The sequence below is a fragment of the Mobula birostris genome, chromosome 19 (assembly GCF_030028105.1).
Source record: "Mobula birostris isolate sMobBir1 chromosome 19, sMobBir1.hap1, whole genome shotgun sequence".
Classification (NCBI taxonomy): Eukaryota; Metazoa; Chordata; class Chondrichthyes; order Myliobatiformes; family Myliobatidae; genus Mobula; species Mobula birostris.
In genome coordinates, this window is record NC_092388.1 from 44,991,916 (window position 1) to 45,019,788 (window position 27,873).

General features: G+C 41.3%; 1 protein-coding gene across 3 annotated transcripts in view; it reads right to left on the reverse strand.

The window, feature by feature from the left end:
* Positions 1 to 5,316: 5,316 nt before the first annotated feature.
* Positions 5,317 to 27,873, reverse strand: part of LOC140212350 (uncharacterized protein C7orf57 homolog) — a 97,427-nt gene continuing 74,870 nt past the window's right edge. The window contains exons 6-9 of one of the 3 annotated variants that reach the window (XM_072283057.1): positions 25,836 to 25,924; positions 23,671 to 23,795; positions 19,698 to 19,850; positions 5,317 to 5,598 (exon numbers count right to left, since the gene is read on the reverse strand). In XM_072283057.1, the coding sequence (XP_072139158.1) occupies positions 19,723 to 19,850; positions 23,671 to 23,795; positions 25,836 to 25,924 (342 nt within the window). In that variant the 3' untranslated portion in view covers positions 5,317 to 5,598; positions 19,698 to 19,722. Of the gene's footprint in view, positions 5,599 to 9,382; positions 9,418 to 9,521; positions 9,636 to 19,697; positions 19,851 to 23,670; positions 23,796 to 25,835; positions 25,925 to 27,873 lie in introns of those variants that run through there. The other 2 variants (XR_011889699.1, XM_072283058.1) reach the window with 2 other exon arrangements.

Below are 27,873 nucleotides of genomic sequence, written 5' to 3' on the forward strand. Positions count from 1 at the left end.
CCAGGTTCTGGGTCCTTGTCCAGTCTGTAGCTCAGAGTCCAAGCCCAGGCTCCTAGTTCCCAGTTCCAGGTCCTGGTCCCGCTTGCCTAGCCAATGTCCTAGCCCAAGTCTGTGTTCTTGTCCCAGTTCCTAGTCTGCATCCAGTCACGTCCCTAACTCTAGTCTCTAGTCCTGTCCTGTTCCTAGTACTTCAGTGTCTGTGTCTTGCATTTGGGTCCACTCCCAGTGCCCCCCTTATGACAGAACAGTCCAGCCAAGCATAGACCCAGTGACACAGACACTGTCGTGTTACTCTTGCCATCCTGGGTTCTCTCCTGTTGAATGCCCCCCCCCCACCTGTCCGTGTCATTCATAGTCTGGGGAAGCCTTTTGAGTTGCCAGGAGGCTCCCATATAGGGGGGAGTACTCTCATGGTCCAGTCCGTGAAGTCCACATTCTGGTTCACTGTCGGGTCTGTCGTTCCTTATTCCAGGTTTTCTGGTTTTCCCTTGTTCTGTTGGTTGCTCTAATTGAGGCACCTGATTCACATTTTGGGCTGGCTACATATATAGCTCCTTGGTTCAGCTTCATTTGCTGGACTGTTCCCTTCTCTTCCCATTCCTTCTGAAGCCTTGCCTGTTTTGCCGTCAAGTTCTACTGCTGGAGCAAGACCAGAGCCTTGCTGTGTCTAGATAAGGAATGGTCTTTCATTGTTTGGAACTGTCTCTGTGTCCATGCCTTTGCTAGGTAGGTCCAGCTGTTTGCTGCTACCTTGAGTGGAGATCTGTCTCTCAGTGTTCTGTGTATGAGCCTTGGCCCTATGTCTTGCTGCATAGGAGGAGTCCTGACTCTTTGTTCCATGTTTCTGTTCTCTCTCGACCAAGGCTCTGTGTTCCTGTTCTCCCTTGACCAAGGCTCTGCGTTCCTGTTTTTCCTCGATCAAGCCTAGGCTTTGTGTTCTCATCCTGTCCATGTGCCTCGTCCTGTGCTGGAGTTCCCTCATCTTGCCCAGGGGTTTCTCATTCTGTCCTGTAGCCTCGCCTAGACCACATCATGTCTTCGCCTAGTTCCGGAGTCCGAGCCCGAGTCAAGACCCAGGTTCTGGATCCCTGTCCAGTCGCTGGCTCGGAGTCCGAACCCAAGCTTTGACATGTCCTTGCCTCGAAGAACCCAAGCCTCATCATGTCCTCACCTTGAAGAACCCAAGCCATGTCCAGTCCTGTAGCCATGTCATATCCTCGCCTAGTTCTGGGGTCCGAGCCCGAGTCAAGACCCAGGTTCTGGGTCCTTGTCCAGTCTGTAGCTCAGAGTCCAAGCCCAGGCTCCTAGTTCCCAGTTCCAGGTCCTGGTCCCGCTTGCCTAGCCAATGTCCTAGCCCAAGTCTGTGTTCTTGTCCCAGTTCCTAGTCTGCATCCAGTCACGTCCCTAACTCTAGTCTCTAGTCCTGTCCTGTTCCTAGTACTTCAGTGTCTGTGTCTTGCATTTGGGTCCACTCCCAGTGCCCCCCTTATGACAGAACAGTCCAGCCAAGCATAGACCCAGTGACACAGACACTGTCGTGTTACTCTTGCCATCCTGGGTTCTCTCCTGTTGAATGCCCCCCCCCACCTGTCCGTGTCATTCATAGTCTGGGGAAGCCTTTTGAGTTGCCAGGAGGCTCCCATATAGGGGGGAGTACTCTCATGGTCCAGTCCGTGAAGTCCACATTCTGGTTCACTGTCGGGTCTGTCGTTCCTTATTCCAGGTTTTCTGGTTTTCCCTTGTTCTGTTGGGTGCTCTAATTGAGGCACCTGATTCACATTTTGGGCTGGCTACATATATAGCTCCTTGGTTCAGCTTCATTTGCTGGACTGTTCCCTTCTCTTCCCATTCCTTCTGAAGCCTTGCCTGTTTTGCCGTCAAGTTCTACTGCTGGAGCAAGACCAGAGCCTTGCTGTGTCTAGATAAGGAATGGTCTTTCATTGTTTGGAACTGTCTCTGTGTCCATGCCTTTGCTAGGTAGGTCCAGCTGTTTGCTGCTACCTTGAGTGGAGATCTGTCTCTCAGTGTTCTGTGTATGAGCCTTGGCCCTATGTCTTGCTGCATAGGAGGAGTCCTGACTCTTTGTTCCATGTTTCTGTTCTCTCTCGACCAAGGCTCTGTGTTCCTGTTCTCCCTTGACCAAGGCTCTGCGTTCCTGTTTTTCCTCGATCAAGCCTAGGCTTTGTGTTCTCATCCTGTCCATGTGCCTCGTCCTGTGCTGGAGTTCCCTCATCTTGCCCAGGGGTTTCTCATTCTGTCCTGTAGCCTCGCCTAGACCACATCATGTCTTCGCCTAGTTCCGGAGTCCGAGCCCGAGTCAAGACCCAGGTTCTGGATCCCTGTCCAGTCGCTGGCTCGGAGTCCGAACCCAAGCTTTGACATGTCCTTGCCTCGAAGAACCCAAGCCTCATCATGTCCTCACCTTGAAGAACCCAAGCCATGTCCAGTCCTGTAGCCATGTCATATCCTCGCCTAGTTCTGGGGTCCGAGCCCGAGTCAAGACCCAGGTTCTGGGTCCTTGTCCAGTCTGTAGCTCAGAGTCCAAGCCCAGGCTCCTAGTTCCCAGTTCCAGGTCCTGGTCCCGCTTGCCTAGCCAATGTCCTAGCCCAAGTCTGTGTTCTTGTCCCAGTTCCTAGTCTGCATCCAGTCACGTCCCTAACTCTAGTCTCTAGTCCTGTCCTGTTCCTAGTACTTCAGTGTCTGTGTCTTGCATTTGGGTCCACTCCCAGTGCCCCCCTTATGACAGAACAGTCCAGCCAAGCATAGACCCAGTGACACAGACACTGTCGTGTTACTCTTGCCATCCTGGGTTCTCTCCTGTTGAATGCCCCCCCCCACCTGTCCGTGTCATTCATAGTCTGGGGAAGCCTTTTGAGTTGCCAGGAGGCTCCCATATAGGGGGGAGTACTCTCATGGTCCAGTCCGTGAAGTCCACATTCTGGTTCACTGTCGGGTCTGTCGTTCCTTATTCCAGGTTTTCTGGTTTTCCCTTGTTCTGTTGGGTGCTCTAATTGAGGCACCTGATTCACATTTTGGGCTGGCTACATATATAGCTCCTTGGTTCAGCTTCATTTGCTGGACTGTTCCCTTCTCTTCCCATTCCTTCTGAAGCCTTGCCTGTTTTGCCGTCAAGTTCTACTGCTGGAGCAAGACCAGAGCCTTGCTGTGTCTAGATAAGGAATGGTCTTTCATTGTTTGGAACTGTCTCTGTGTCCATGCCTTTGCTAGGTAGGTCCAGCTGTTTGCTGCTACCTTGAGTGGAGATCTGTCTCTCAGTGTTCTGTGTATGAGCCTTGGCCCTATGTCTTGCTGCATAGGAGGAGTCCTGACTCTTTGTTCCATGTTTCTGTTCTCTCTCGACCAAGGCTCTGTGTTCCTGTTCTCCCTTGACCAAGGCTCTGCGTTCCTGTTTTTCCTCGATCAAGCCTAGGCTTTGTGTTCTCATCCTGTCCATGTGCCTCGTCCTGTGCTGGAGTTCCCTCATCTTGCCCAGGGGTTTCTCATTCTGTCCTGTAGCCTCGCCTAGACCACATCATGTCTTCGCCTAGTTCCGGAGTCCGAGCCCGAGTCAAGACCCAGGTTCTGGATCCCTGTCCAGTCGCTGGCTCGGAGTCCGAACCCAAGCTTTGACATGTCCTTGCCTCGAAGAACCCAAGCCTCATCATGTCCTCACCTTGAAGAACCCAAGCCATGTCCAGTCCTGTAGCCATGTCATATCCTCGCCTAGTTCTGGGGTCCGAGCCCGAGTCAAGACCCAGGTTCTGGGTCCTTGTCCAGTCTGTAGCTCAGAGTCCAAGCCCAGGCTCCTAGTTCCCAGTTCCAGGTCCTGGTCCCGCTTGCCTAGCCAATGTCCTAGCCCAAGTCTGTGTTCTTGTCCCAGTTCCTAGTCTGCATCCAGTCACGTCCCTAACTCTAGTCTCTAGTCCTGTCCTGTTCCTAGTACTTCAATGTCTGTGCCTTGCATTTGGGTCCGCTCCCAGCGCCCCCCCCCCCCATGACATTATTCCTGCCAAACTGCCTCCCTTATATCTAACATAGATTTAGCAGAAATAGAATTGAAAAGCAGGGAAATAAACTTTTCAATCTGAAGATAACCAAAGCTATCCCTTACAATTTTGAACAAATTCATTGACTGGGAAAGAAAAGAAAATGAGTACCAATGTAAAATAACCTGCGAGTTTGCCCTTTCCTGTCTTACACAATTGTCCAGTGCATATTAGTCTTCCCTACTTGTCCTCCCCTTCTCCATTTAGTTGGCTTAATGTCTATGTTGACTCAACAAAGCTTTGTTCCACCTTGATTAACATGCAGCCTCTTCAGTAATAATCTGTTACTGAACCTTTGCTTTGGTTTAAAGCGGCTGCCCTAAGCTAATATAGGACTATCTTTGCAACAGATAACACATTTTTTGTATCATTATAAGGTTGTCATGGAATTTCCTGGTGGCCAAACGTTTTTATTTCTCTCCCAATTTCCATTCCGACATGTTGGTCCATGGCCTCTTCTTCTGCCACGATGGAGGAACAACACCTCAGATATCACCTAGGTAGCCTCCAACCTGATGGGATGAACAATCAATTTCTCTTTCTGGTAATTTGTTTCTTTTTCCCTCTTCTTCAATTCCCCACTCTATCCTCTTACCTCTTCTCCACACCTGCCTATCACCTCGCCCAAATGCCCTTCCTACTTCTCTTTCTCATATTGTCCATCTCCTTTCCTATCAGATTCCTTCTTCTCTAGCACTTGACCTTTCCCAACCACCTGGCTTCACCTATCATTTTCTAGCTTGTCCTCTCCCCCCCCCCCTCACCTTTTTATTCTACCATCTTCGCCCTTCTTTTCCAGTTATGAAGGGTTTCAGCCCGAAGCATCGACTGTTTATTCATTTTCGTAGATGCTGCCTGACCTGCTGAACTCCTCCAGTGTTATGAGCCAAAACTACCTTTGAAAATTCTGTATCCCCTTTATATCTGAGTAGTAACTTGGCAAATTTTCATCTGTTGATTTGCGAAGGTCAAAAGGAATGCAGTGGTACTTTTGAAAAGCTTAACTATAAAAAATTATTGAATCAGTGCAGGAACACCTATTTTAACTATATTAAATATAAAATTAATGCTACTTATGAATTTTCAATAACCTTAGAAGCAGGATTTTATGCTCTTTAAGTAATATATTTTCATTGACCAGCAGTGGCATATTCATATTTGTATTCAGAGAAAGTGTGAAAGATATTCCAGTTGACATCAGTGTAGTTCTTAAATATTAACTAAATAGCTGTTTGTGCTCAAATCATTTTTTTACCTTTTATTGTTTAAAGGTATCTAATTATATATACTGTATATAGTTAAATTAATAATAAGAATTAAGTTGTCACCTTTAGATGTAAAGTAATTAAAACAAAGTTGTTATTATTACTAAGGATAAATATAATTATACAAAAATATAACATTTAATCCAAGAGCCGATAACTATTATCTTGCAGCTGTCTCTTTTCCACTAAAAGTATTTATTTAGTCTTGTGATAGTAGATGTCTTCACAATTTGTACATTTTCACATCTTGTCTGCAGGCCTTGGTTCAAGTTGGCATGTCTTTGAAACTATGAATATAAAATAGGGAATTTATTGCATTACTCTATTCAGCACAAGTCATTGCAACATCAGTGGTTGAAGGGAAGTAACATAAACATCACTTATTTTATTTGTATTTGGAAAGCCCAATTCATCATTTATTCCTGGACTGTTTTCATGAAATAACATCAACATGTTACAAGTTACATCCGTTTCCACTGATAGGGCAGCATTAGTTCTAGTAATTACCACAGTTCTGTAAAAGTAAAATGTATTTCATCGGATAACACATTGATTAAACACATCAATAATTTTTGAAATGGATACTGCTTGCAACATTAATGGAAAACTAAAAATCAATGGAAGTCAACCATTTGCATACAATGTAGACTAAACTTGCATATTTAAATCAAATTTTAGAACTGATTTCAAAAATATTTTAATATTTTCCTTTGCTGACTTGATTACCCAAGGTATCGAAGGAATGGTTGAATACAAATGAGAGCAGTGGGAACTGAAACTGTTGTGCCTGGTTTTTCATGCTTCCAGGATGATATGTGCAAGTAGCAGGCAGTCATGGTAATGAGGTAGAAGAGATGGAAGATGGTATCACCAAATTTTGTGACAGCGAGTGAGGGTGAGCATTGTGCATTGCTCCCTTTTAATAGGCTCTTTCAATACTGAGATCTAGAAGCAGAACAGCAGTCTAAGACACATAAACATGTAGTTTAATACTCAAAATAGTGGGAACACAAGGTGCCTCAAATTCATTTCCACATCTTTCTGACTTGTATTGCTACTTTTTTCAGTATCACTGGACGGCCATGTGGATTATCAGCATTACAGGGACTGCAATGATTCGGGGGGGAGGGGGGGAAGGGTTCATGTGGAAATCACTTCTATCTTTTTAAGGCACTTAGGGTTGAGGAGCAAAAGTGTTGCTTTATCAGCATCACCTATGTCTCAAGAATAAACAAAATGTAGCCATGTGCTGATAATTTCATTCTACTATTTTACTTAGATCTGTGCCCTCCATTCTTATTAGAGAAATGCTGAAGCACAATGACCCTGAGATTGTACAGTTCTTAAGATGTATTCCTCAATTTGAAGATAATGCTGCACCGTCTTTACATTTTGAATTCTCAAGACAGAGAGCCCAAGTAAACTTGCATATTGGTACTAGTTATAAGAGAATTACTGATTATATTCTGTGGCAATTACTTTTGATAATCACATATAATTTCTAATTGATAGTCTAATTTGCTGCTAATAATACCATATATTGTTGCGGAAATTACATTATTAGACATATATTACGAGGTGGGATTGAACAGACATCTTAATCTATCATCTTCGATTTTATGTTGCTAGAAGATGTTTACTTTCTAGTTTATTCTGTTTACGGAAACAGAAAACTAGCTCATTTTGAAATCTCCTGAAATGTTGCATAAATTTTTAAAACATGTATGCTAAGTGTTAGGTATTTGCTGACATGCCTTCGCTATCCCTCCCTGAGGGCTCAATTCCTCTTCTTGCTTCTTTACTTCAGGCTTAGTAGCTTGTCTTCACCACAGTAGCAAAGTGGTACCATTTTTCTTAAGTCAGTGAGATATATCACGCTAGACTTTCTGTCTACCCTCTGTCAATCTTTGGATAGATTTGGAGCACGGAGGAATAGAAACGAAAAGAAAGATCAGCAACATACTCCACTACATTATTGCATCCCCATTTTCTAACAATCAAATTTGAGAAATATGGAATGCAAATTTCAGTGAGCAAGATTAAATAGAACGTAAACAAGGGCTGGGGAAGGTGTCGGCCTGAAATGTCGACTGTACTCTTTCCCATAGATGCTGCCTGGCCTGCTGAGCTCCCAGCATTTTGTGTGTGCTGAAGGGATGGGGGGAGGTGTTTATTTGAGTCTACAGCCTTTGACAATAGATAAATCGATCGAGAAAGTAAATTCTGATAGAAAGGCCCAAGTACATTTAGTTAAAAAGTCGAGAAGCTGCAAGGGTAAAAAGACCCTGATGAGACTCGTGTGTATGTGTTTGTTCGTTTGTTTATTCATTGATTGTAATACAGTGCACAATAGGCTCTTCCAGCCCTTCAAGCTACGCTGCTCAGCAATCCAATTTTTAATCCAAGCCTAACCATGGGATAATCTACAATGACCAATTAACCTACCTTTGGACTGTGGGAAGAAACCAGAGCACCCGGAGGAAAGCCACACGGTCATGGAGAGAACATACAAATGCCTTGCAGTCAGTAGTGGGAATTGAACCCAGGTGGTCTGTACTGCAAAGTGTTATGCTAACAACTTTGCTACCATAGCCAGAGTCAACCTATATAAAGCTGTGGGGCCTGATAACACACCTGATCAGGTGCTGAAGGACTGTGCAGCCCAGTTAACAGAGGCTCTAACAGACATCTTCAACATCTCTACAGAGCAGTCCACTGACCCCCAGGCTTCAACATAGCTACCATCATCCCAGTGCCCAAGAGGGTGATGGCAACCTGCTTTAATGACCACTGTCCAGTGGCACTGACTGCAACAATAATGAAGTGCTTTGAGTGCCTGATAATGGATCGCATTAAATCATAGCTTCCTGATTCACTAGACCCTTTCTAGTTCACTTATCACTTTCAAAGTTAGAAGTAAATTTATTATCAAAGTACATGTTCTACCCTGAGATTCATTTTCTTGTGGGCATTCACAGTAAACAGGAAAAAACACAATAGAATCAATGAAATGCTGCAAACAAACAACCAGTGTGCAAAAGACAACAAACTGTGCAAATACAAAAAGAAAAGAAACAAATAAATAAATAGATAATTAAGCAATAAATATCGAGAATATAGGTTGTTGAGGCTTTAAGTTGAGGAATCAGTTCATTGTTGGGGTGATTGAAGTTGTCCCCTCTGCTTCAAGAGCCTGATGATTGAGGGGCAATAATTGTTCCTGAACCTGGTGGTTTGGCACTATTTAAAATTTGTATTCAGAGATACAATTCAGAACAGGCCCTTCTGGCCCACCAAGCTGTGCTGCCCAGTCACCCACTGATTTCACCCCAGCCGAATCACAGGACAATTTACAACGACCAATTAATCTACTAACTTGTATGTCTTTGGTCTGTCAAGCACCCAGAGGAAAACCACTTGCATACAGGAAGAATGCGCAAACTTGCAAAGAGAATGAGCAAAGAGAACCAAAAGAGCAAAGCCCATAAATGTCGAAGACAGAAGAAAGGCCAGTCTTGTGGTTGTAAAATTGGCACAAAGGGATGCCTTCAAAGAGGAAATGCGAATACTGAGTCATGACAAACTGCCACACAGTCAACCATTGTTCCAGCTTGACCCAGTATTGCAAGATGGTGTTTTCAGGGTGGGAGGGCGATTAAAGAAGGCTTCTTTACCTCTCAACTTGAATCCTACCAAGAGATGGTCACATGTCTGATCCTAGGTTACTGCCATGGAAAAACTCAGCACCAAGGCAGAGGACAAACCCTCAATGAACTGAGAGAAAATGATTACTGAGTTGTTGGTGGCAGCAAAGTTGTGGCAAACTATATCAAACAATGTGTTACGTGCAGGAAAGCTTGCAGGCCAACAGAAATGCAAAAGATGGCGGATCTTCCTGCTAACCGTGTTGATACCTCGACACCATTCTCATATTGTGGGATGGGTTGTTTTGGACCACTTCACATTAAGCAAGGTTGTAAAGAGTACAAGAGATATGGTCTCATATTCACCTCTGTCCTCCAGGGCAATTCACATAGAAATGTTGGAAGATTTAACAACTGATGCCTTCATAAATGCTTTATCATGTTTTATAGCTATCCGTGGAGCTGTAAGACAAATCAGATCGTATCAAAGGACAAACTTTGTTGGAGCGAAAAATGAACTGACAAAGGCCTTAAAGGAAGTGGACAAATACAAATTGACAGCTTACCTGGCCGAAAAACAATGTGACTTCACCATGAATGTACCTGATGCCTGTCACATGGGAGGTGTTTGGGAACGGCAGATCAGGACAGTTAAGAGCGTCCTAAGCTCAGTCCTCGCGCTGGAAGATTAGATGATGCTTCTTTGAGAACCTTTTTCTATGAGGCCATGTCAATTATAAACAGCTACCCACTCACCACTGACAGCATCAATGATTCCAAAGGCCTAGAGCTACTTACACCAAACCATTTACTTACCATGAAAACCTCTGTCCCACTGCCTCTATCAGGAAAGTCTATGGCAAAAGGTCTGTATGCCAGGAAAAGGTGGCGCAGAGTGCAATATCTGAGAGAGAAATCCTGGAGTAGATGGAAGAAGGAATATCTAGCAAACATCACCCTCAGACAGCACTGACACTCTTCAAGATGAAATGTGAAGATTAGAGATATTGTCATTGTAAAAGAGGAAGGGATTCCTTGTAGTGAATGGAGACTTGGAAGAGTGCTTGATGTTTGTGAAGATGAAGATGGACTGGTGCGAAGAGCCACAATACAATTAGGAAATAAAAAGCTAGGAAAAGAGGGTCAAAGACTCATTAATCCATCCATTCTTGAACGTCCTATTCATAAATTAGTTGTCCTTGTAGAGAACAACTAAAATGTGTCCCAGTGGAACTAATTTCTAAACCCACCTGTGTGGAGAGTTTAAAGTATCCACCTTGACCTTAGAGTTTGTTACAAATACCAATTATTTTGTTCTGGAAATTACTAGATTTATTCAAATATTTGTATAAAGGTTATCATAAATCATAGTAATTTGTTGGGAGTGTAACTGTCTCAGGGACAGGTTTCATTGAAATGTTTACTTTATATGTTTTGTCATAAATTCGTGATTAATTTATCACCTTAAAATATTTTATGTAAGGTTTATTTAATGCAGAGTGTAACGGGTCACATGACCAGAGTTAACAGGTCACATGACCAGAGTTTAATAAGAGCATGACTGTGGTATTTTGGGTCAGAACCAACACGGAAGCAGAGAAAGACACATAGCCCTAAAATAACCTCATTCTGCATGTGGTCCAAGAGGCACACACAGTAATTGTTTTTCTTAATTTGTTTTATATAATGTTGTTGAGGTGTCTTTATATGAACAATGTGATACGTTTTAGTGATTTATTTGATTTCAGCACACTTCTGATGTGCTAATGTGTTTGGGCTTGTTTATCGGCGGACACAAGCTTGAGAGACTTTAAAAGACTGAGAGATGTATGTTTCAAACTTTATGTCCTTTATTTTCTTATAGTTTTCACGGTGTCTGCTGAAAAAAGAGAGAGAGAGAAATAAAAATACATCTTCAAGGACATCTATGTTGCCTGGGCATTATTTCATTGGACCGGTGCAGTTACACACACCAAATCCATGCAAACTTCTAAGAAATTAGAGGCCCTGACATGCCATGCCTTCTGAACCCAGGGCAGATCCTCTGAAATGATAACACCAAAGAATTTAAAGCTGCTGACTCTCTCCACCTTTGATCCCTTGATGAGGACTGACTCATGGACCTTCGGTTTCCTCAACCTGTAGTCAATAATCAGCTGTTTGGTTTTAGATTCGTCACCACCTTTGATTTAGTCCTCAACAGTGGTGTCGTCAGCAAACTTGTATATGGTGTTGGAGCTGTACTTAGCCACACAGTCATAGGTGTAAAGCAAGTAGAGCGGGAGCTAAGCACACAACCTTGTGGTGCACCTGGGCTGATGGAAATTGTGGAGGAGATGTTGTTGCCAATCCAAACTTGACTGGGGTCTACAAGTGAGGAAATTGAGGGTCCAGTTGCACAATGAGGTATTGAGACCTAGATCTTGGAGTTTATAGATTAACTTTGAGAGGATGATAGTATTAAATACAGAGTTGTCATCAATGAAGAGCACCCTGGAGTATGATGTTCCAGAGCTAAGCGGAGAGCCAATGAAATGGCATCTGATGTTGACCTGTTGTGACGATGGGCAGACTGGAGCAGGTCCAAGTTGCTCCTCAGGCAGGAGTAGATATGCTTCTTCACTAACCTCTCAAAGCACTTCGTCACAATGGATATAAGTGCTGCTGGACAATAGGTTCAGTGATCCAAATCGGTCCCCTGACAATGCCACTGCCTCTGCCCTGCACCCATCCTGTTGCACCTGAAAAATGGGCCACATACGCCACAAAGCTGTTTATTAACTTCGGCTTGGTGTTTAATACAATCCTCGCTCAGAAACAGATGGTAAACTGTCCTCATTGGGTTTCAGCACCTCTCTCTTTAACTGGATCTTGGACATCTAGACAGAAAGACCTTAGTCAGTTTGTGTTGGCAGTAACATCTCTAGCTCCACCACGCTGAGCACTGGCAACCCCCAGGGCAGTGTGCTCAGCCTGCTGCTGTTCATGCTGCTGAATAATAACTATACTGCCAGACCCACTGCAAACCAGATCATCAGGTGCCTGGCTTCATCAACAACAACAATCGTACAGAAAGGAGGTGGAGCAGCTTGTAGACTGTTGTGAGCACAACTTACGTTTCAACATTAAAGAGATAATGATCGACTTTAGGAAGGTACAGGCTGGCCACTCCTCACAGCACATAAATGGCTCCTCTCTGGAGAGAGTTAGGAGCACCAAGATCCTGGAAGTGCACATAATAGATAATCTCACCTGGTCCCTCAACACTAGATACAGTGAACATGGTTTCCAATAGTGGGGGAGTCTAGGGCCAGAGGGCACAGCCTCAGAATAGACAACATCCAATTTAGAACAGAGGTGAAGAGGAATTTCTTTAGCCAGAGGGTGGTGAATCTGTGGAATTCATTGCCACAGACAGTTGTAGAGGCCAAGTAATTGGGCATGTTTAAAGCAATGTTTGATAGCTTCTTGATATGTAAAGGTACCAAAAGCTACAAGGAGAAAACAGGTGAATAGGATTGAGGGTTACAACAGAGCAGCCATGATGGAATGGCAGAGCATACTCACTGGGCTGAATGGCCAAATTCTGCTTTTATGTCTTATGGTTCCGTGAACAAATTGAATTATTACTGTAATGTCACCATTAAACTAGCTCCAAGGTGTACCACAAGTATTGCATTTTCAGTTTGTGATCCCTATGAAACAGTAAGAAATCAGTCAGGGAGCATTTACATATGATGTGACATAGAGTCATAGGGAAGTACAGCACAGAAACAGGCCCTTTGGCCCATCTAGTCCATGCTGAAATGATTTAAACTGCCTACTCTTATCGACCCTTCACTATCTATGTATCTACCCAAACTTCCCTTAAACATTGAAATCGAGATCGCATGGACCACATGTACTAGCAGCTCATTTCACACTCTCATGACCCTCTAAGTGAAGGTGTTTCCCCTCATGTTCCCCTTAAACTTTTCACCTTTCACCCTTAACCCATAACCACTAGTTGTCATCCCATCAAACCTCAGTATAAAAAACCTTCCTGCATTTACCCTATCTATACCTCTCATAATTTTGTCCTGTATACCTTTGTCAAATCTCCTCTCAATCTTCTCCGTTTAAAAGAATACAGTCCTAACTTATTCAATCTTCCCTTATAACTCGGTTCCTCCAGTTCCAGCAACATCCTTGTAAATTTTCTCTGCACTCTTTGAAACTTGTTTACATCTTTCCTGTGGGTAGGTAACCAAAACTGCACACAATACTCCAAATTAGCCTCACCAACATCTTATCCAATCTCAACATAACCTTCCATCTTCTGTACTCTAGACATTGATTTATGAAGGCCAGTGTGCCAAAAGCTAACTTTATGACCCCATCTACCTGTGTCACCACTTTCAATGAATTATGCACTTGTATTTCCAGATCCTTTTATTCTACCACACTCTTCAGTGCCCTACCATTCACTGTGTAATACCTAACCTGGCTGGTTCTACCAAAGTGCAAAACCTCACACTTGTCTGCATTAAATTCCATCTGCCATCTTTCAGCCCATTTTTTCAGCTGATGTAGATCCCTCTGCACACCATGATAGCCTTCCTCATTGTCCACTGCACCCTGAATCTTGATGTCATCCATAAATCTGGTGATCCAGTTAACCACATTATTATCTAGATCATTGATATAGATGAGAAACAACAAAGGCCCCAGCACCGATCCCTGCGGGCACACCACTAGTCACAAGCCTCCGGTAAGAGAGGCATCCTTCTACTACCTCTCTCTGGCTTTTCCACAAAGCCGATGTCTAATCTAATTTACTATCTCATCCTGAATGTCGAGTGACTGAATAGTCTTGACAAGCCTTCCATGCGGGACCTTGTCAAATATCTTGCTTACGTCCATGCAGACAACATCTACTGCCCTGCCTTCATCAACTTTCCTGGTAACTTCCTCAAAATACTTTAAGATCAGTTAAACATGAACTACCACACACAAAGCTATGCTGACTATCTGTAACCAGTCCATGTCTAGCCAAATACTCATATATCCTGTCCCTTAGAATACCTTCCAATAACTTTTGCACTACTGATGTTAGACTCACCAACCTGTAATTTCCTGGTTTCCAATTACAGCCTTTTTAAAACAGCAGAACAACACCGGCTACCCTCCAATCCTCTGTTACCTCTTGTGACACTAAAAATTTTTTAAATACCTCTGCTAGGGCCCAGCAAATTCTGCACTTTTCTCCCATAGGGTCTGTGAGAACACCTTGCAAGGCCCTGGGGATTTATCCATCCTGATTTGCCTCTGGGTAGAAAACACCTCCTCCACTGTAATCTGTACAAGGTCCATGAAGCTGATGCTGCTTTGCCTCACTTCTATAAACTCTGTATTCGTCTCCCAAGTAAATACAAGATGCAAAGAATGCACTTAAGATCTCCCCCATCTGGTTTGGCTCCACACATGGATTATCATTCTGGTCTTCCAGCAGACCAATTTTGTCCCTTGCAATCCTTTCACTCTTAACATATCTGTAGAATCCGATGGGATTCCCCTTCACCTTGTCTGCTAGAGCAATCCCATGCTTTCTTTTAGCCTTCCTGATTTCTTTCTTAAGTGTTCTCTTACATTTCTTGTTCTCCATAAGCAGCTCAATTGTTCCTACTTGCTTATACATGCTGTGCACCTCCTTTTTTCTCTTTCAATATCTCTTGAAAACCAAGGTTCCCTACAATTGTTATCTTTACCTTTTATTCTGACAGGCAGATACAAGCTTTGTATTCTCAATATTTCATTTTTGAAGGCCTTCCACTTTTCAAGTACACCCTTACCAGAAAACAGCCTGTCCCAATCCACACTTGCCATATCATTTCCAATACCATTTCTGATACATACTTAAAATAATATCTAATTCACATTGAATAGATGAATAAAATATCTCAAGATGCCTGGAAGATAATGTGTGTACTAATATGTTTCAGCATTGAAATGATCTAACATCTACTGTTTCTGAATCTGCAGCAGTGGTCACTAGCATACTCTGCTCTCTCTCTCTGGCTCTGAAGGTGACTAGTGCCCTCAGCACTCATAGCACAGGGTCAGCTACGATAGTTTCCCTAATGTTGGCCACAGTAACTGTAATTGTCAAGTGACTGGCACACTTAATGGAAGACCAGGAAAGTGTATTCTTCCATTAGAGCAAAACAATAATGAGATATGACTATCATTTATAGAATAGCCTTCATTTTTTCACTGAACCACTCTGAGAATTAATTTATTATTATTTCGCCCAGTCTGTAATCTCAACTCAATTGGTTCTTCATTTTAAATTGTGTAGTTCTCCAAGATCCAAGGTGCAATCAATTCATTTTGCTTTATAAATTCACTTCGATTACCTAAACGAGAATTTCTTCTATTTCCTTGATGAACAGATTATTTGTGATGCACAATCAACTATATGCAGCGAGGCCTAGGCAACATCCAAACATTCACTTATAAGTAGCATTATGCTTGCACCACAGAAGTGCCAGGTCATGACTATCTCTAAAAGAGTTTAATTAGCTATCTTTGACATTTAATTGCATTATTATTTCAGAGTCCCCCCATAATTGACAGAAACTTAGCTGGACTAGTCATACAAATATTGGGGTTACAAGAGAAGATTAGAGGCTAGGTATCCTTCAGCAAGTGAAAACTGCCTGACAAACCAAAGCTTTCCCAATGTCTATGGGGCACAAGTAGGAAGAATATTCTCAAACAACATTACAGAAGTTCACTACCACCCAGGATCTTGGGTAGTGAATGGTGGAGAACTTAATCAACTATCACTCTAAACTCTTATTCCACCACTTCCATCACATCACGAGTGCAAACTTTAAGAATGCGTACAAGTTTCCGTGCAGGTTTTTCTGACAGCACATCTCAAACCATTGACTTCAAGCACAGACAGCACAAGGGCAGCTTCAATTTGCACACCCATTAATCATCTTAATCTGCTTGAATAAACTATTCATTTGTGTCCTAAGCATCTAAACAGTGAATTGGTATCTGTTATTCTTTCACCACGTTCTAGCAACAGATCACTTGTGCCCGATATCTCCCTTAAGTGTAGACGTTTAAGTTAGGCACAAAGGCAGTACTTGATTCAATACTGTACACATGAAATTGAGTTTTAGTACCTTCATAATCACTGAAAAATCAGGTTGTAGTTCTTGGGTATCAAAAATGAAAAAAAGACAAGGATAAGCCTCCAATGCTGGGAGTAGAGGAAATTAAGAGGTCTGCACTTTAACTCTCTACAGCCTTTAAATCAAAAGTAAATGTGAATTGAGGGGAAGATAGAATATGTAACGATGGGTTAACATCGAGGATGCTCTCATCTTTGATTGTTTTGGTCATATTATATTAGTCCCAGTAATTTTTCCAAGGGGTTTTAGAGATAAAGACATCCCTACCCACAGCAGGCTATCTGCAAAGGGCCACCAATTAAATCTACAAGAAATAAAAATTGGGTAATTTGTGAAGCAATCTCCTTGGGCAATTTGGCTGCTCTGGTTAAACTAGTTAACAGTATATACAAGATGTGAAAAGCTTGTAGTTGGACCAGGTATCCCTGATTTAGAAATTCATCGTATCACTCCATTAACTTAAGAATGAAGCGATGGAGAAACCAACCATTTTAATAAGAAAAGTTTATTGTACAATGTATTTGGCTGATGTAGCAGTTGCAGTTGAACTAGCTGACAATGTGCACACAATGTAATAGACTTGTAGCCCTATTAATGTGTGAAGGTGAAATTGTAAATTGGAATGTTAGGGACCAATCATGGTCTGGGAAGACTGTCAACTACAAACGTACTTCAGCTATAACAGCAACAATGTCCAAATAGATTGCATGATACTAGGAGAAAAGAATTGCTGTAGGGATATGAATCTATTAAAAATTGGCACAGCTAACTCTATGATGGATAAGAATGAAAAGATGTATTTATTAAATAATTACTATTGGCAATTAGGTGGCTGATAGGATTGCAGAGTTAGAAATGAAGAGAATGATATCTGATTGGCTATTTTGTGACCAGTGTTCCTCAAGGTATTAACATTTGACAACCATCTAATCAAACATTGGATGAAAAGGTATTGAAGTATACATTCATTTTGCAAATTACACAAATTTTGGAGAGGCAGTAAGCTGTAAAGATGTAATGGGAAGGTATAAAGAGGTGGTAATGACATATAAAACATTTTAATGTCATTAAACAAATAAAGCATGGTTTAATAAAGGGAAAATGTGTCGGATCTAATATGGGAAACCAGCAAATAAAGTACAGTACTGTGCAAAGTCCTAGGCGCATATATATATATATATATATATATATATATATATATAGCTAGGGTGACTAAGACTTCTGTACAGTACTGTATTTGTCAACAAGGAGTGGATAATGAGTTGTAAATCTGGCAGGAGGAAAGGATGTTGGAAGTGGTGAAGATGGAACATGTGGGAGAGGTGTGGGACAGGTGGCAGAGAAGGAGTGCCTGGGGCGAGCTTGGCGCGGGTGCACACACACCCACCCCAAGACACCAAGCAAGGTCATTTGATTCCAAACAATTGGTTTATTGATCACTGCAGAATGTCCGCAGGGCCAACATTATCAATGAAAAAAGGTAAACAGTCAACATTTCAGGCCGAGACCCTTAATCAGGAGTCTTTCAGATGTTATTCACAGTCTAGTCTGAAAGGAGTTTTCTATGTTGCTTTTTCCCTTTATTGTTTTCCCTCCCCTGTTCCTCAGCTGCTTAGCGTCTACATGAAACAAGGGATGTGCCCTCATATTAATATTGTATGCTATGAATCTAGTTTCCTGTTCTGTTAAGTTCTCAGTAGCAGAAGGACTGTTTTAACATGCCAACAATCGGTTGTATTAAATTGTGTGCAGCATGTTAGCTTTCATTATGTGCTTGCAGCCTAAGTTTGAATAGGTTGGGCACTGGGTCATGAAACAATCTGTCATTAGACACATTTGTTGGGGGCTTAAATGAGAATGGCAGAGTGGGCAGAGTAGAATGAAAACATCATCAATGTACACTCACAGCCTACTTTATCTAGTACCTCCTGTACCTAATAAAGTGGCCACTGAGTGTATGTTTGCGGTCTTCTGATGCTGTAACCCATCCACTTCAAGGTTTAACGTGATGTGTCTACAGAGATGCTCTTCTGTACACCACTATTGTAACACGTGGTTATCTGAGTTACTGTCACCTTCCTGTCGGCTTGAACCACTCTGGCCATTCTCCTCTGACTTCTCTTGTTTACAAGGTGTTTTTTCCCACTGAACTTCTGCTCACTGGATTTTTTTTGTTGTTTTTTGCACTATTCTTTGTAAAGTCTAGAGGATGTTTTGTGTGAAAATCCCAGGAGATTAGCAGTTTCTGAGCTACTCAAATCACCCTGACAGGCACCAACAATCATTCCACAGTCAATGTCACTTAGATCACATATCTTCCCTATTGAGTTTCTTCAGAGCACCAACAGAACCTCTTGACCATATCTGCATACTTTTATGCTTTAAGTTGCTGCCGCATTAAGTGCTTTTATGCATTAAGTGGCTGATTAGATATCTGCATTAATGAACTGGTGTACAGGTGTTCCTAATAAAGTGGCTATTAAGTGTATCTGGCTTCTCAAGCACTGCCTGCCTTATTTACTACAAGTGGTCACTGGATATGGAGATTTCAGTTGCAGCATATTTTGAAGATGTTATGTGGGGTACCCACAAAGTATTGTGCAATCAATGATCCTACACCATGCCAAGCACAGCATTCTTTCCAAAGCCAACAGCCAATTATCTGACAAGACAGAATTAAAAGTAGGCAGTTCTTTTTAAATGGAAAATGTCAGTTGGCCACAAACTATAGACATTACAAATAGCTCCAGCCATGGCTAAGAGTATTTCATGGTCACATTGACTTTACAGCCACTAGCTCTGCTCAGAGATTGCACCTGATGGGTGTGAGATGCAGGCTTCAGTGTGGATGTCTTACAGTAAGTGAACGGGAAGCCTCGGGTGAATATGACTTTCTGTTTTGAGCTCTTCTCCTAATTCATCCTCTTCCTTTTCATGTATCACCTCTGCTTATTCTTCCACTTCCCAAGTCTGAGAACAACTAGTTTTTGCAGAGACACTTAAGTCAGCACAAAGACTTCACAATCTGCCATGGAACTTTCTGTACATATTAAATAAATAGGATGATTAGGTCTAAGATTGCAGTACTAACTGGTAGAAACAATTCACAATATGTCTGAACATAGCTGACAATCCCTTTAAGGAGATGTCATATGAAACATCCTGAAGAGGGCAATGGCCGGCCCGTTGAACTCCAAAATGGCAGCAGTGAGATGAAGTTAAATCTTCCCATTGTGCTGCTCCAGCAGGTGTCAGCTGTGCACCACCAACACCTTGACATCTACAGTATGGTTTCTGGCATTACTAATTCCATCAGGGCAAGCACAGAATGCCATTCTCCTGGAACGGAAAGGGCACCTCTGACATCCACGCTGAAAACATTTATTGTATGTTCCACTAACAGAAACTTAACAAAAATTTGTCCATAAACTTTGTTATTAATATGCTAACTGCCAAAAATGGTGTTTTAAAATGTTGTTCAACATCGCTGAATATTAAGAGCTGCTGTTGTAAAAAATCAATGAAAGATGTTTAGGTGGTGCGAGGCTGACTTACTTGTTTAGAGTAAGTGATGTTTTATCTATGGGATCACTTGCAGAGTCTTGGATGGATATTTAGTTGAAATAGCTTTTCTTCCCTTTGGTTTTGCATTTCTAAGAGGTTCTTTCTTTCTAAACTCCTCTTGGAACTCATTTAAAGGAACCAAGTCTGTAGATAAAATTTAATATGTTTATAACATTTCAAGTTACATATGCAGGACATATATACAGAATGGTGCCGCAAAAGAGCCTGGAACATCATTAAGGTTTCCACCCACTCTGCTCAAGGACTGCTTATCCCACTTCCATCTGGCGGGAGGCTACACAGCATCCAACACCAGGAGCACCAGACTCAAAATCAGTAACCTTCCCCAAGCAATAAGGCTGATCAACAACTCCACTCATTAACTCACCCCTCCACACCCCACACTACCACTACTTTTTCATTTCCTGTCACGGCCACTTTATGTAGACACTCCTGTGCCTAGCATCACTTTATGGACATAGATTCAATCTGTATACATAAACGATCTTATGTATTTACATTTATTGTGTTTCTTTTTATTATTGTGTTCTTTATCTTAATGTGGTTTTTGTTATACTGCATCAGATCCAGAACAACAATGATTTCAATCTTCTTTAGACTTGTATACCAGAAATGACATCAAACAATCTTAAATCTTGAATCCTGAAGCTGTGTACGGTTAACACTCCCTCCACCTCCACCCCCCATCACCACCACCAAGATACATCTGCATTCCATGTACCGTATGTAATGAAGTTTGCAACTGTGATGCCTTTCAAAGTCACATTAATTGGTGCAAAAGCAGTTTTTTATGTGAAATGTCCACCAAGGAGACCAGGGAATCATCCTAACTTTACTTGAATGTTGCTGTGGAATTATTAACACGCAGGAGATAGATAGAAAAGATCTTGTTTAATATCTTCTTCCGGGTTGTACTTTTATGTCAGGTAAAAGTTCCAGCCTACTGCTTGAACTAGTACTCTTGCTTTTTATTCTAAGCTGATAGATACATTTGTGATACTGTAGACAACTGACACAGCGGTCACTAAAACACCCGCTCTCCCCTTTCTCCGTGTAAATCATGATACAAAGTGAATGGAGTTTTGTGCAGTGCTTTTCAAATTTTCTGGTACAGTTGTCTTTTGGAAAAGAAATGTCCAGCATCATATCCACCAAATTGAGACACAGTAAATAATTTCCATGCTGATGCAGACATAGATACTAGTAGGAGGGCATTCAGACCATTAGATTTACTTGGCATCTGAAAAAAGCACAAGTATTCTAAAGGGAGGATGAGGCAACCATGGCAGACAACAACGTCAGACGCAGCTTAACGACATAAAATCGAATGAGAGGACATGAAATATAACAAGAATTAGTGGGAAGCTAGAGGATTAGGAGACTTTTAAAAAGCGACAGAAGGCAATAAGGAGCAACTAAGAAGTCCATAAGGAAAGAAAAGATGAAATATGAAGTTATGATTATGACTATGAGGACATGCAGTCCCCTTTTATTGTCATTTAGTCATTACATTAAGAAATGATAAAAATGTTTTTCCAGAATGATATCACGAAAACACATGACACTAAGCTAACCAGTAACATAAAAGATGAGACCAGAAGTTTTTTCATATACCTAAGGAGGTGAGAGTGGATATTGGACCACTGGAAAATGATGCTGGGGTGGTAGTAATGCGGAACAAAGAAATGGCAAATGAACTGAATCAATATTTTGCATCAGTCTTCACTGTGGAAGATATCAGCAGTATGCCAGAAATCCGAGTGTAGTTGCTATTACTAAGAAGAAGATGCCTGGAAACCTGAATTGGTCTACAGATGATAAATCACTTGGACTGGATGCACTACACCTCAGAGTTTGAAAGAGGAAGCCAAAGAGATTGTGGAGGCATTAGTAATGATCTTTCAAGAATCACTAGATTCTGGAATGGTTCCGGAGGACTGTAAAGTTCAAATGTCACCCCTAAAGACAGGAATTTATAGGTCAGTTAGCCTGAACTCAGTGATTGGTAAGGTATTGGAGTCCATTACTAAGGAAAAGCTTTCAGTGTACTTGGAGACACATGGTAAAATAGCCAAAGTCAGCATAGTTTTCTTTAGCGGAAATATTGCCTGACAAATCTGTTGGAATTCTTTGAGGAAATAACTGACAGAATAGACAAAGAAGAGTCAGTGGTTGTTGTTTACTTGGAATTTCAGAGGGCCTTTGACAAGGAGCTGCACATGAGGCAGGATAAGAGCCCATGGTACCACAGGAAAGATACTAGCCATGGACAGAAGATTGGCTGACTGGCAGAAAGCAAAAAGTGTCAATAACAAATGCCTTTTCTGACTAGTAGTGTTCTGCAGGGGTCTGTGTCAGGATCACTTTTTTCCACGTTATATGTCAAGAATTTGGATGATGGAATTGATGTTTTGTGGCCAAGTTTGTGGACAAAATAAAAATAGCTGGAGGAACAGGTAGTCTTGAGGAAGCGCCGAGTCTGCAGACAGATTTGGAGAATGGCAAAGAGGTGGCAGATATAATACATTGTAGGAGTGTGCACTTGGTAGAAGGACTATTTTCTATTTGTCAAGCTAATTCAGAAATCAGCGCTGCAAAAGGACTTGGGAGTCCTCATGCAGGATTTCCTAAAGGTTAACTTGCAGGTTGTGATGGTAGTATGGAAGCCAAATGCAATGTTAGCATTTACTTGAAGAAGAATAGAATTTAAAAGCAAGGATGTAATGCTGAGCCATTATAAGGCATTGGTCAGACTGCACTTGGAGTACTGTGAGCAATTTTGGCCCTTATCTAGAAAGGGATGTGCTGGCATTGGAGAGAGTTCAAAAGAGGTTCATGAAAATGATCCCAGGAACAAAAAGGTTAATGTATGTAGAGCGTTTGATGGCTCAATCAAATATTGAAAGGTCCAGATAGAGTGGACTTGAGAGGATGTTTGAAGAGATGAGAAGGAATTTATTTAGCCAGAGGGTGGTGAATCTGCGGAATTCATTGCCACATACTACATAGGCTGTGGAGGTCAATTTATTGTGTATATTTAAAGTGGAGGTTAATAGGTTCTTGATTAGTAAAGGTGTCAAAGGTTATGGTGAGAAGTCAGGAGGACGATGTTGTGAAGGATAATGGCAGAGGAAATGCTGAGCTGAATAGGCTACTTCAGCTCCTATATCTTATGTGGCTTAACCAAAGTTTTATAGCTGCAGTGTGATTTCCTGACTTTTATACTCAGCACCTCAACCTATAAGGAAAACATGTTGCATGCCTTCTTTACCACCCTGTCTACTTGTGCTTCCACTTTAGGGAGCTATGGACTTGCACTCAAAGATCAGTGCTACTAAGGATCCTACCATTTACTGTATACTTTCCCCTTACATTTGACTTCCCAAAGTGCAACAGCTCACAGTTGTTTGGATTAAATGCTATTTACAATTTCTCAAGGTAAAGTGTACCAGACAGGGTACTGAAAATCTGCATCAACTAACTGATGGGAACACTCAAGGACATCTTCAATGTCTCACTGCTGTAGTCAAAAGTTGCCCAAGAAGAGCAGGCTGAGCTGTCTCAATGACCATCACCTAGTAGCACTCAGATCCACTGTGATGAAGTATTTTGTCAGGTTATTCATGGCTAGTATTAATTCTAGCCTGAGCAAGGACCTGGAACCATTGCAATTTGCCTACTACGACAACATGTCTGTAGCGGACACAATCTCACCGGTTTTCCACTGGGCTTGGGCCACCTGGACAACAGCAATACCTATGTCAGGTTGTTGTTTATTGATTACAGTTCGGCTTTCAACATCATCATCCCCTCTGCAAGAAATTTTCAAGGAATCTAGAATAGGAACGTCCATGGCCTTCATTCACTGTTTTACTATCTCCTCTGAATGAAAACTGAGTATAAATTCATATCACAAATTACAGAAGTTCCTGAAAATCAGTACCTCTAGGTTCTTTAATCTTTGGTGGTAACTCCTTCCACTCATCTTGCTGCTGGATCAACTCTTCAGCATACCCATTTGCTATTAATTTGGTGAAATTTACAGGTTCATTTTTCTTTGGTAAAGGCCTAAATGAAAAGTTTGTTATTGTGCTTTCAGATAATTTAAAGTTATTTTGTAATTGTTGCATTTATTTATTAAGCATTTCAATGAAATTCTTATCTCTTTTCATATGCAATGAGAATTTAAACATGGGACTCCTCAAAGTTCTGTTAGTTACTGCTTTGCCAGTCACAGAAGGTAACTTGAACATATGTGTAGGGAAGCAGATTGATGAGGGTGTGAGCAGGGATGGTGTGAACGTATCTTGGTTAGAGGCTGCTTCAAACTGAAAAGATAATGTTAATATATCCAGGCATTCATTTTCCTTTTCTAGATTTGTGGCTGACCTGCACAATTCATTCTCTCTCTCTCTCTCTCTCTCTCTCTCACACACACACACACACACACACACACACACACACACACACACACACAAACACACACACACAATCCCCCATCATACAATTTAAGTTTTAAGACTCCCTTGAGTATAGATTTGATTATATCTTAAAATTGCATTATAAATTTTGAAGGAAACTCAAGCAAGGGACTTTAGTCAAGTTACTTTGTTTAATTTCAGGGGAAGAAACAGCGTCATTTCGTTATGTGTGGCCAAGTTTAAGAAGTCAGAAATGATCAGCCCCTTTTTTCTGTTTACCACAGGGAAACATTGTTATCAGTGATATATTTTGTTGTGATATAGCCATGCAAAGCCTTGGTTAAACCAAATCTAACATGTTGTGAGCATTTCTTGTCACCACAGTTAAGCTTGCAAGGCGCACAGTCTGGATTATTAGAATGGCAAGGAGTTCAAATATTTGAAAACGTTGGAGGATATTATTTACATAGACAGATAAATTATTTCTTCTTGCAGGGAAACACAGGATCAACAGTAGGATCTTTTCAGGGACTCTTTTCAAAAGCTGACAGTTATTTGAAACACCTGCAGTTCAAAGCTGGTCACAGGTAAGCCATATTGTGGCTGATGGCTAAATGGTGATAAAAATACAGGCCCATCCAAGCTAGAAAGAAGATTCTCATCACTTTAATTATAAAAGCTTTCAACACCATGGGGTATGGTGGTGGCTTCATTCTTAAAAATGCTCTTGAATGGCCTAGCAAGTTACCAAATTTGAAGGTGACTTACTACCATCCCCTCACAAACATCCCCAGGCCCCTCAAGCCTGCTCTGCTATTTAATATGATTATATCTGATTTACGATTGTCTCCACTACTCTTCTGTGTAATTTCTCCATAACGCTCAGACTCTCAATCTTTCAAACAGTATCCACCTTCATGTTAAATATATCCAATGGTCTGGCCTCCACCAGTCCCCAAGACACAGAATTGCAGTGATTCACTACCCTTTGGGAGAAGAAATTTGTTTTCACCACACCTTTAAGTGCCTGGCTTCATATTTTGTGGTTATGCCCTCCTGTTTGTTACCCTCTCACTTGTGAAAACATCTTCACATCTACCTTGTCAAGCTCACTTAGAATCTTATATGGTTGAATAAGATTATCCTTCTTTCTTCAAAACTCCAAGGAATACAGACTAAAACTGTCTGACCTCTCTTGATAGAACAACCTTCTCATCCTATGAATTAGCCAGGTGAATCAGTTTTGGACTACGTCCAATGCTATTACATCCTTTTTTTAGGTAAGCAGGCCAAAGTAGTCTACAGTATTTCAGCATTCCAGCTATGGTCACAACAATTCCTAGTATACCTGAAACAAAACCTCCCTAATGTTAAACTACAACCCCTTCACAATAAAGGCCCATGTGTTATTTGCCTTCTTAACTACACATGTGGGGCTTGCTTGCTAACTTATTGTGCTTCATTCATGAGTACGAAGGCTAGTTGGGGATGGCCCCAGTCAGTGGCTCCTAAATAACGAATAAATATTAACTGCATGTTGCTACTTCTCTGACCGTGCTCATTAGCAGCTAATAAATTGCAAAATAAATTACTTAAGACAGTTTCTATTCAAACATTGGCATTAATTAAAAATAGCAAAATATTTAGACCTGTATGAAAATATATCACTTTGGATATTGGAACTTACATAGCTGGAAATTTATTTTCACCTTCCACAGTTTTCTTAGTGAACCATTTGTTTCTTTGCTTCTTGTCTGTTATCTTTGGCAACTTCAGCTATAGTGTATAAATACTTCTGTTATTGAAATAAAGTATACAGTACATTTACTAGCAATGATGAAAAGGACAAAAAAACTATCTGGTATTTTAATGAAAAAAAATCATTACAAACACTACTACTAAAGACATTTAAAGTTGCAACAAATGAGCCTAACATTGCACTGATATCGCTAACACTCTTGATGCAGAACTTTGCAAGTCAGGAATGGGTAAATTACTGATGAAGTTTTATTCACAGGAAATCATGCAGGCTGTGAAAAAGGATTTATTCCGATACACACACTCAAACCATGAAGATTAGCAGATCGAAGAAACGGATAATGACAGAGCTGAAATGAAATTTACCAAATCAAAAATTTCAAGTAACATTTTGAAAGGGAATTCATAAGCAGGATGGAGAATGTTTAAAATAGACAAACATGGCATAAATATAACAAGTACCCAGTAAAAGGCATAAAATCATTCCACAGAATAAGATCCTTTGGTCCACTATGTCAGTGCACATTAAGCACCAACCAGTTTGACTCATCCTCCTGCCCTATCAACATATAATTCTTAAACTTATGTGCAACTCTCTTTTAAAGGCAGGTATAAATTCTACTTAATCAGTACCTCATTTATTATAGAAACACCTCTATTGCCTCCCTCTGCAACTGGATTTTCAACTTGCTCATCAGCAGACCTCAGTCAGTAAAGACTGGTAACAACTTCTCCGCACTGACCATCAACACAGATGCATCTCAAGGTGAAAAGCAGGACCTCAAGAGTGGGAATCTCTGGATCACTACCTGCACAAGGTGTTAGTAAACTTGCAAAATCCTAATCACTATCTCATTTTGCAACACTAGAGCCACTTTGCTCTAGAATTAACTTTGTTTTTTTTTGTTCTGATTGTGTTCTTTCTTGTAAAAATTGTGTATAATTTATGTTCTTTTTTTTTTGCTTGTGAATGCTGCTCATCTGATGCTGCAAACAATTTTTTCATTGTACCTGTGCATATGACAAGAAACTCAACTTTGACTTTGAGCATAATAGAGTGATAGAGTTGTATAGCACAGAAATGGGCCCTTCAACTCACTAGGTCCATGCCAATCTATTTGTCTGACCATTCTAATTCCATTTGCTCCACAGATCTGTATCTCTCTAAGACTTACTTAAAAAGATTAGCCTGATTTGCCACACTTACATTCAAAACATAAAGAGAAATGACTCGTTTCCATCAAATCAAATCAGCGAGGATTATGCAGGGCAGCCTGCGAGTGTTGCCATGCTTCCAGCACCAACATCGCAGTCACACAATTTACTAATCTTAACCTTATGTTTTTGGAAAATGGGAGGAAAGGCATGTGGTCACATGCATGACTGGGAATTAAACCCTGATCAGTGATCGCTGGCACAATAAGGCAATGTGCTAACCACTAGGCTACATGTTGCCCCATTACATGATTGTCTAAATGTCTCTTATATAGAGTAGTCCTATCTGATACCACCAGCTCCTTGGGCAGTGGCACAATGGGCCAGATATCTTCCTTACATCAATGGCTGGACTTAGCTCCCAAAACTAGACTTTTATTTTAAAGTGATTTACAGGTCCTCTTTAGTTTACAAAGCAGTCTACCCCACACATTCTGTCTTCTCCTCTCCCCCATCCCCCATTTGGCAGAATCCCCCATTTAGCCTGTAAACACATGCTACCAGGCTAAAGGACAGCTTCTATTCCACTATTATGAGACTGTTAAATGGTCCAGTAAGATGTCTCTTTATTGCCCTGCACCATGTTGTCTACCTGCACTGCACTTCCCCTGTTATTTATTCAGCATTCTGTTAGTACAAACATTTGCATTTGCAATGGCCATAGGATTGATTTTGACGGCACAAAAATACTGTGCCACGCAAATGGCTTTTGGGACTGCCTGGTGAAGGAAGCCATTGAAACAAAACTAGAG